A 9,539-nucleotide genomic window follows, 5' to 3' on the forward strand; every position below is an offset into this window, starting at 1 on the left:
CCCCGCCCCCCGCCGCTAACTGGCTGAATGCCAGAAGGTGACTCTGGGAGGAGGGTTCGAGGCCTGCCCGAGGTCACGGCAAGTCTGTGGCATCAGAACTCGGATCTCGTGGTTCCTCCGGCACCAGGGCACGTGCAGCTGGCACAGGCATGAGCTGGCACCCGTCCTCCTGCACGGACCTCCCGCACGGACATGCTCGTCATTCGATCTCCCCACATCCGCGCAGGTGCATGTAGTAGTTGCTCAGTTGAGTCCTGGGCACCATATGAAGGAGATGGCAACCTGGACTATTCCTGATCAGAAGGGGCACGCACCTCTGCCGAGAGTCCTTGCCCCTCCTCACCCCCCCCCCGAGGGCCCCTCCTCTCTGGGATGCCCCAGGCCGAAGGAAGTGCCTGAGGTGTGGCCCCGGGACCCGGGACCCGAGACAGGACCAGCCACACTCAGAGCCGACGCCTCTGTTTATTCATCTATTTCATCACCTGTTCCTGGCTTCTCCCAAATCCAGTGTCATCTCCCACAGTCTGGGGCCCCACCCTCCCTCTGCTCCCCTCTGCTCCCACCAGCCCCTACCCGCAGCCCCCGGGCACTACCCTCTGCCCAGAGCAGCTGCACTGAGCGGACGGGGAGACCGAGCCCGGGAGCGCAGAGCCCAGCCAAGGTCACACGGTGCACTCCTGGCTTCCTGCTGTGCCCTCAGCAGGGCGGGAGGACGCGGCTGGGGCTCCGTGCAGCCTCGCTGGGGGGTGGCTGGCCCCGGCCGCGTCGCAGGGAGCTGCCAATCTGGTCTCTGAGGGCCTCCAGTCTCCGGGCCAGGTTTGGAACTGCAGCCCCACCTGGGGAGCACAGCAACAGAGACTCGAGGCCGTGCTCCCTTGCGCCCCTCCCCGCCCAGACCCATCAGCGTCCCCACACTCTCTGGGGAAGCCTCAGGTGGGCCCCCGCCCCTCAACATACACCACGGGCTCCTGCACCCATCGGGACATACGGGTGGCCCCAGGAAGAGAATTCCCAAGTTTGGGAACTGGGAAGATGTCACAATCGCCTCTCAACACACATCCTACCTCAGAGATGGGAAGACTGAGGTCTGGAGAGGGTGGGTTCTGGCCCAAGATCTCTCTCTCTCACACACACACACACACACACACACCTCCCTCTCTCTCTTCTTCACCTCTCAGCACTGGTGGTGTGTTCGGGGTCCCCATGGGCAGGGGGGGTGCAGAGGGTACCACCTCCTCCTCCATCAGCATCTCCGCCAGGACTCGGGTCTGAGTCCAGTCGCTATGACTCCTGGGCCAGGGGGGGTTGGGTGGTGGGAGGTGAGCCTTCGAGGTCCCAAGCCTCTCCCTCCCCGCCCAGCATCCCAGGGCTGGCCCACCTTTCTCTGGGACACTTGGCAGAGCCAGGGTTGCCTGGGGGGGCCCAGGGCGGGGGCTGGGCACACAGGGGCATGTCACCTGGGGCCTTAGGGCTCATCACCTGCAGGAAAGACCAGAGCCCGCACTGGGTGACCCTGCCTCTGCGGGCCCCACCTTCCTGGCGCCCCCATGGCTCCACCATCTCCGCTGACCGAGCCTGTCTCCGCGGGGCACCAGGAATATCAGGTGACCTCAAAAGGGGCAGGGTCTGGGTCCCCTTTTCTGCAGGCATCAGGTGGCCCTCCCTTCGTACTGTCCTCCCTGGAGATGAGGAACTCCCTGAGGGCAGGAATCACACCAGGTCTATGTCTGAATCCTCGGTGCCCGAACAGGGCCTGGCACAAAGCTGGGCACTTGGGGGAGAGGGACTGAACGAGCTGATGAACACGTCAGTGGGTAACATGCGAGGGAAAGGGTGAGTGAGCCAGCGGCTCCGTGGGCTCCTGAAAGGCGGCAGGATGGCGGGGGTGGGGGGTGGGGGGGTGGGTAACCAGCCCTTCTGAACCCTGCATGGGAGCCCAAAGGTCCCCCCTCACCCCATGATGCAGCCTAGGACCCCAGAATTCTGGAGCCCCCCAGGCTGCTGACCCCCTGGATCAGTCTCCAGCTCCCCCCACTTCCCTCTCCCCGCCTCCCCCACCCCCTCGCTTCCCCCTTTCCTACCTGGGGCAGGTGGAAATCCCTACGTGGGCAGGCCCAGTGGGCCAGGGGTGCTCGGCACAGGGGACAGAGGTGGCAGCAGGGGCAGCAGCAGAGGGGTGGCAGGGCCTGCAGGAGGGCGTGTTAGACGCTTCGGGCCGTTGCTGCCGCTCACCCCTCCCAGCTGGGCAGAGACTCACGGGGCACGGGGCAGCTGGCACCATCACACAGGGACACGGTGGGGCCGGGCCAGGGCGTGGCTGGGGACCGTAGCAGGCACAGAGGAGGCGCCTGGAGGGAACAGGGCGTCTGTGCCTACAGCCCGCAGGCCAGCACCAGGGCCTACGTGCCAGGGACCGTTCTCAAGGCTTTACACACGAGCTCGGTCAGTCCAAGCTTCACAACAGCCCCACAAAGCAAGCCCCGCACGATCCCCAGTTTATAGAAGGGGAAGCCCAGGCAGGGAGAAGTGAAAGGACTCAGCCAAGGTCACACAGCAGAGCTGAAGTGAACCCAGGCGGTCTGGGTCCGGAGGTCAGACTCCCCACCGGCCAGGTCACCGGGCCACCCTCTCCCGCCTGCCCTGTGTCCCGAGGCCCGCCTCCCGCGCTGCCCGCCGCACTCACCGCTCCAGCTCGTGGACCTGCTGGGCCAGGAGGCGCTGTTCATCCCGGGCCCGGGCCTGGCTACTCTGCAGCTGGCTCTTTTCCTTCCTGGGAGGAGCAGGCCCCAGGAAGGTGAGAGGAGGCACAGCTACCGCCGGGGGTATGGGTGAGGCCCCCTCTCTGCGGGGGAGTACGAGCCCCGGGAGCAAGGCGGGACAGAAGGGTAGCCACGGGTAGGGAGCGGGTAGCTCGGCAGGGGCAACCCAGGGGGTTGGGATGGGGCACGGAGGCCCCCGGCTCAGGTGTGCCCTACCTGAGCCTCTCGTTCTCCAGCATGAACTCCTGTAGCATCCCATAGAGATTCCGCTGGGCCCAGGCCACCCGAGCCCCACTGAGCCTTGAGGCTGCAGGGGAGGGGGAGACGGCTGGGTCCACAGGAGCCCCAGACCCTCTCCTCGCCCCACCCCTGCCTCCAGGGAGCTCATACCCTTGGGGTCTATTTGCCCCAGTTGGGCCCGCAGGCAACGGTTCTCCTCCTGGAGCTGCAGCATCTCAATCTCCAAACGCGGGGGTTGCTTTGCCACAGGTGACTGCAGAGAAGGAAGCCCAGAGCTGCTGTTTACGGTTGCACGAGCTGTGCACTGCACAAGGGCTTCCGGGGGTGGGCGAGTAGGAGCCGCGCTTCACTGGCAGCCTGAGCATCCTGGCACAAGGCTACATCCACCTGCAGGAGGCACCCTGTCCTGATGGTATCAAAGTGCCAGTAGCCTTAGCTGCATGCCGGGAGCGCCTACTCCCAGCGGGACCCTGTTCCAAACCCTGGCCCAGATTCTGACCCCAAATGAGACACTACGTCAGACCTCAACTCAACTCAGACTTAATCGCGGTACCAACTGGAATCCTGGCTATGCCCTGAATCATGTCCCAGATCAGACCAGACCCCCAGACGTGCCCTAACGCGGCCCGAGAGCCTGACCCCACCCTACCCAATCACAGCCCCATCATCAGGGCTCTGACTCAGTCCCAGACCTCCCATGACACCACACAGGCTCCGGCTACTGCCCGAGCCCCACCTGTCTCCTCTACCTGTCCCCTCCATTCACCTTGGGGGCCTGTGGCCGAGTGGTGACCCGCTGAGCTCGGCTCGCATATCGCAGGGTGCTGAGAGTCTCGGGAAGGCACTGGGCTGAAGGGGACACGCAGGCCACCTGCGGGGGGTCCGCCTGTGAGTGCTCCTCTCCGGGCCCCCGCCCTCTGGAGCCATCGCCCCCTGCCAGCCCCCCTCGGGTACCATGAGGGTGAGCCCGCGTCCCCCCAGCGAGTCTGCGAGCAGCTTGGTGAGCTTGCTGTCCCGGAAGGGGATGTGGCTCTGCCTCCGCTGTGGGTCCAGCAGCAGGGAGATGCAGTGACCTGGGTGGGGGCGCAAAGCCAGCAAGGTTACAGCTCTCATCCGAGGGCGCCCGGCCAGTACGCACGGAGCTGGGATCTCCACCCAGGCCCGTGTGACCCGAAAATCCCCCTTCCCACAAGATCTGGTTACTCGGTCAGACTGGCCTCTGCCACCAGACTGGGGCTCCTGAGGGCAGAGACGGCCTCATCCACCCCCGAGCTCCAGGGCCACCAACAGACCTGAACACCCCTGAACCGGGCTGGGGTGCAGGAAATGTCTGACAAACGGACTGAATGAAGGAGTTCCCCGAAAATCTCCCCACACGTGCCGCAGAGGGAGGCTGGGGGCCCAGCCCCGAAGGAGCTCAGGGCCCAGTGGCCAGGGGTGGGCGTGGGAGGGTCACTGCCCTTCCCCCCCTTGGGCCTCAGTCTCCCCCAGCGCCCACGGGACAGGCTGAAGGTCGGAGGGCTCGTACTCTGCACTCGAGTGTTTCTCTCTCAAATAGAAATGTACCTTTATAAACTCTCAGGCTTCACAGACTCGTGAAGTCCGAAGAGGGGAGGCACCAGCCAATAGCGGGGGAAGGACAAGGGAGGCATGTGGCTCCTGGGTCACTGCTCTTGACCCTCCCAAGCCCCCTGCATTCCGTCTCCTCTGGTTTCCCCCACAGCTGGGGGTCAGGCTCAGAGGGGACTCGAGGCGTCCGCCCGGCGGCCCCACGTCTCACCCAGGGCCAGCAGGCTGCGGTTGATGCTGTTCGCCTCGAGCATCAGCTCCCCGCGGGATCCTGTGGCCGCCACCTTCTCGCTGCCAGCCAGGTCTACAAAGCACAGCTTCCCCCCAACGGGGGGCTCCCCGGGGTCCGCTGGAGGCATCTGTGGGGCAGGGGGATCGGGGCTCGATGGGGACTCGGGAGCGGCCGTCCCCACCAAAGTCACAAAGCCGAGGATTTCCACTATTACCTCCGCGCATGCCCAAGTTGGTTTGTACATCCAGAGGCCGACCCTCGTGGGTGGCCCCGGGCCAGCTGCTTCCCCACGTGGGGACACTCACAGTTTGGCGGCTGATGTAGAGCGTGAGCAGGGCATGGCTTCGGCTGGAGGCCTGGTTCAGGGTGTGAGCTGAGCTCCGACGGCGGCTGAGACCTAGAGGGGAGAACAGCAGCAGCTGCACCCGGCAGGAAGAGCAGGTGCTCACCGATACGGATAAGGCAGCGCGGGCATCCTGGGAGAGGGGCCCGGGCAAAGGTGCGGGGCTGCCTCTAGCACGGACGCGTGAAAGGAAGATGGTGAGAACTGAGCAGAGGAACGTCAGTCAGATTCACGCCTTAGGAACACCTCTCCCGTTGTGTGGAGAGAGAGACTGAGGCAGAAAGACCAGCTCTGGGCACAACTCTGGGGCCAGGACCAGAGTCCGCTGTCCCTGATGCCTGCCACGGGGTGGCTGCTCAATAAATATCTGATGAATGCATGGGACGCAAGGACATCGTGGGCTGGCCCAAGAGGTATGACCTGTACCATCAAGAAACCGGAGAGGTCCGGGGGCCTGGAGAGGAAGAGGGATGTGGTTTGCAGCACGCGGGGGAACAGACTGGAAGGGCAGGGCCCTGGGACGGAGAGACCATGACCCTGACCACACCCTGCCGAGTGTGGTCGGAATCATCAGGGTTCCCAGAGTCTGGACAGCAGAATCTGCAAGCCTGGGGTGGGGTGGGGTGAACATCTCTGGGCTGTGTCTGAATTGTTGGCTTGCTGGCCCTTTTCCCCTGCACGGGTCACCTCAACCCACAGCTCCAGCCAGGGGCTCCGAACGGCTGAGGAATGGGTGCCCCCCACCCCAGAGCACCCCTGCAGTAGTACGCACGCACCCATTTGCAGAAGTTCCATCAGGGCCCCCAGACTCCCAAACTCCACCACCCGCAGCTGCTCCACATAGAAGCCCCGGGTCTTGTTCCAGCGGACAGGCAGGGGCCGGGCAGATCCCAGGCTCAGGAGGTCTCGAACCTGAGACAAGGGCGGTGGGTGAGGGAAGGGCCCTGAGCCCACGTTCCATCCGCCCCCAGACCTTACGGACGACAGTCCCCCAGCCTCCTCTGTCCCTTGACCCATGTTCCTGGGAGAGAAATGCCCCCTCTCCCCTGAGGGCTGTCATTCATCTCCGTCTCCCACCTGCTCATTGTAGATCTCCAAATAGGAGGCCCGGAGGGTGACAGGTGCACCCAGGTGCTGCACGCGGTCCAACAGCCAGGCGAAGGTCCTCTGCATGATGCCAGCTAGGTTGGGGGGCACGGGCACCCCCTCGCCCTGGGGGCAGAGACAGCTGAGCCAGGGGCTGGATCCTGATCATCGCAGCGCCAAGCAGCAGTCGTAACTGCCCTCGTGGAGGACTGCCCTCTGCGCCCCAACCGTGCCCCTTCCGAGACACCGCCGAGTCCTCGGTCGGAACCGTCGCTTGCGCTTAGAGGCCCGCCCCGACGGCCACTAAGTAAAGCGGACAAAGGTGGCTGCGCATCGGGCAAGTGCCTTCACCTCTCCGGGTCCTCAGTTTCCTCGTCTGCAAGTAAACGGGCCTGGGCTGCACGCAGGCCCTGCCCCCCTGGAAGCCTGCGCCGCCTGCCCGCCCGCGGCTCCCCAGGGCTCCCCAGGGCTCCCCAGGGCTCCGGCCCGGTCCCCGCCCGCCCCCCGCCCGCCCCCCGCCCGCGGGGCTGCACCTGCTCGGCGCACCTGCGGAGGAGGCCCGGTCAGGGTGTAGGTCTTCCCGGAGCCCGTCTGGCCGAAGGTGAAGACGGTGCAGGAGAAGCTGCGGGCGGCAGGGGCGCGGCTGGGCCCGGGGCGGCGGGGTGGGGGTCAGGGGTCGCGGACCCCGGGGCGGGGGGGGGTGCTGGGCCCGGGCGCCCGCCTCACTCACCCCCGCAGCGCCAGCTCCCCCAGGCGCCGCACCCCGCACGCCCGGAACACGTCCTCCTGCGAGCGCGCCCCGTCCAGCACCGCGCCGAAGCGGAACGCCACGTCGGGGCCGCCGCCCGGGGGGCTCACCTGGGGGAGGGGCGCAGGGGCGGGGCCTGGGACACGGTCGGGGGCGGCAGGGGCGGGGCGCGCTGGGGGCGGGGCCTGGGACACGGGGCGGGGCGGCAGGGGCGGGGCGAGCTGGGGGCGGGGCCTGGGACACGGTCGGGGCGGCAGGGGCGGGGCCCGCTGGGGGCGGGGCCTGGGGCGGGGCCTGGGACACGGTCGGAGGCGGCAGGGGGCGGGGCCTGGGGCACGGTCAGGGGTGGCAGGGGCGGGGCGCGGCCTGGGACACGGTCAGGGGGCAGGGGGCCGGGCGAGATGGGCGGGGCCTGGTCCGGGGGCGGGGCCTGGGACACAGTCGGGAGGGGACGACAGAGGGGGCGGGGCGCGCTGGGGGCGGGGCCTGGGACACGGGGGGGGCGACCGGGGGGCGGGGCCTGGGACACGGGGCGGGGCGGCAGGGGCGGGGCGAGCTGGGGGCGGGGCCTGGGACAGGGTCAGGGCCGGCAGGGGCGGGGCCTGGGACACGGGGCGGGACGGCAGGGGCGGGGCGAGCTGGGGGCGGGGCCTGGGACACGGTCAGGGGTGGCAGGGGCGGGGCGCGCTGGGGGCGGGGCCTGGGACACGGTCAGGGGCGGTAGGGGCGGGGCCTGGTCCGGGGGCGGGGCCTGGGACACAGTCGGGGCGGGGCTCACTGGCGGGGGGCGGGGCCTGGGACACAGTCGGGAGGGGACGGCAGAGGGGGCGGGGCCTAGGAGGGCGGGGCTCGCGGGGCTCACGGGGCGGGGGTGGGGGAAGGGGTTCCTGGGACACTGTCGCCCCGGGGAAGGGGCGGAGGGGCCTGCAGGTGGGTTGGGGCGGGGGAGCGGGCTGGGGGGAGCTGGGGCTGGGGTGGGAGGGCTTCCTCACTTGCAGAGTCCGGGTCCCCGAGCAGTGCAGCGCGCTCTGCTCCCCTCGACGCAGCTCGGCGGCGCTCATGGGGCGCACCCTGGGGTCCGTGGGGGAGGCAGATGGTCCATCCCGTCGTGGCCATGGGTTCGCCCTCGCCCCCCTTCCCCGCTCCAACCTACCCATACTTACCTGAGCACCACCTGGATGGGCGTTTCTGGCCCCTCCAGCCCTTCTGGCCCCTGCTCCAGGCTCCGCGCGGGGTCCCTGCGGCAGCAACGTGAGTTACCATCCCGGAGCTCGGCGGCTCCCGGAACCCCCCGGAACCCCCCGGAACCCCCGGGATCTGTGCTTACCCGTCGGGAGAGCCACGCTTCTCCATGTCCTGCTGTGCACGCGGAGTTGGCTCCGCCCGAGCCCCGTTCCTTTCTCTCCCCCACTCTCTCCCTTTTCCACGCGCTGGGACTGGCTCTGCACACCCTACATCCCCCACCCCCTTTCCCCCTTCTCAGGCAGCCATCCATCCAGAAAGGCTCGGGCCTGCCCTGGGCCAGCTGGTTAAAGATTTACCCACCTCCAGCCCTGGTGGAGAAAGGCTCCAGCGAGGGGACCCCTAGGTAGGGGGTTCTGGAGTTTGCTCTTGCCCATTCCTATCAGGAGGGACCACCCCGCCCGGCCTCCTCCCTACACAGGTGGGGATGGGGAGGCAGGGATAGGAAGGGCTCAACCAGGGCCTGGCAGCAAGCCCGGGCAGAGCGTGGACCAGGCCCTTCCTACTCTCCACCTACACCTCCTCCAGCTTTGTGATCTTCCTCCCCGGCTTCCCCTCCCTGGCAGCTCCAGCTACCTGGCACCCAGGCCTCAGGGAGGAGGCAGAGGTGTGGGGTGGTGGTGGTGCCTAAAGGGGCGAGAGGAGCCCAGGTTTCGGCTCTCGGAAGACCTGGCTGGATTGAGTTCCTGAGCCAAGCTGACCGAAGGCCCATAAAGAACCTGGTTAAACATTGGACCACCTGCTTCTCCAATGCCAAGGCTGAGCTGAGGCCAGGGCAGCTGTTTAACCCTCTCCTGGCCTGGCTGTCAGGAGCAGCAGAGCTCTCAGCGTCCGTGCTGGGGTGGGCCAGTCACCCATTCAGTCACGGTGCCCATGCTGGGCACCAGGGCAAAGGAATCCCATGGTCTTGGGCAGGGACACAAGTAAGAACAGCCCAGTGTGCAGGGATTTGGGGGGTGGTTCAGAGCCCTGTAGCAGCAGGCAGGTGAGGGCCGTAGGTAAGGGTGTTCTTGGCGGAGGGAACACGGTACAGGAAGGCTGGGTGGGGTGGGGAAATGTGTGAGACACATAGAGGTGTTTTGAGACTGGACCGAGCTCATGGAGGGTACACGAAGGAGCCTGGACTCCCTCTTAGGGAACCAGGAAGACGTCGAAGGGTTACAAATGGGGAAATGACGTTATCAGAGAGGCATTGTTATTATTATTGCCATTCTGGCTGCCTCTGTACGGTCTCTGAATATTTCCCTAAACTTCCCCTCTCCCTGACCCTCCTTAGCATGAAAGTCTTAATAATCACCCCCCCCCCTTCAGTGTAACATG

The 9,539-nt window shown here is 66.8% G+C and overlaps 1 protein-coding gene across 16 annotated transcripts; it reads right to left on the bottom strand.

Moving 5' to 3' along the window:
* Positions 1 to 443: 443 nt before the first annotated feature.
* Positions 444 to 8,932, bottom strand: KIF12 (kinesin family member 12). Of its 16 annotated transcripts, none has more exons than XM_077913037.1 (19): positions 8,305 to 8,927; positions 8,141 to 8,215; positions 7,970 to 8,048; positions 6,960 to 7,087; positions 6,776 to 6,851; positions 6,221 to 6,355; positions 5,920 to 6,055; positions 5,106 to 5,197; positions 4,780 to 4,927; positions 3,954 to 4,072; positions 3,766 to 3,870; positions 3,150 to 3,252; positions 2,976 to 3,066; positions 2,684 to 2,770; positions 2,258 to 2,399; positions 2,082 to 2,186; positions 1,379 to 1,479; positions 1,151 to 1,290; positions 444 to 836 (listed from the first exon to the last, which is right to left on the bottom strand). In XM_077913037.1, exons 1-19 carry the CDS (start codon positions 8,328 to 8,330, stop codon positions 697 to 699), a joined length of 2,028 nt encoding a protein of 675 aa, XP_077769163.1. In that variant the 5' UTR covers positions 8,331 to 8,927; the 3' UTR covers positions 444 to 696. The 16 variants fall into 16 exon arrangements, 9 of the variants coding, with proteins under 9 accessions (XP_077769163.1, XP_077769162.1, XP_077769161.1 ...); XM_077913036.1 differs by having other exon boundaries at positions 2,258 to 2,348; positions 3,749 to 3,870; positions 5,015 to 5,197; XM_077913035.1 differs by having other exon boundaries at positions 1,172 to 1,290; positions 3,749 to 3,870; positions 5,015 to 5,197.
* Positions 8,933 to 9,539: the final 607 nt, after the last annotated feature.

The sequence above is a fragment of the Canis aureus genome, chromosome 10, assembly GCF_053574225.1.
Source record: "Canis aureus isolate CA01 chromosome 10, VMU_Caureus_v.1.0, whole genome shotgun sequence".
NCBI classification, from domain to species: Eukaryota; Metazoa; Chordata; class Mammalia; order Carnivora; family Canidae; genus Canis; species Canis aureus.

What these genes read in the sequence shown, in the direction of transcription:
- KIF12 (XM_077913034.1), bottom strand. Translation starts at nt 8,330, where the DNA reads ATGGAGAAGCGTGGCTCTCCCGACGG. An exon ending in CCCATCCAGGTGGTGCTCAG is followed by an intron (nt 8,049 to 8,140) that starts GTAAGTATGGGT and finishes CACGGACCCCAG; the next exon opens with GGTGCGCCCCATGAGCGCCG. An exon ending in GGGGCAAATAGACCCCAAGG is followed by an intron (nt 3,067 to 3,149) that starts GTATGAGCTCCC and finishes CCTCCCCTGCAG; the next exon opens with CCTCAAGGCTCAGTGGGGCT.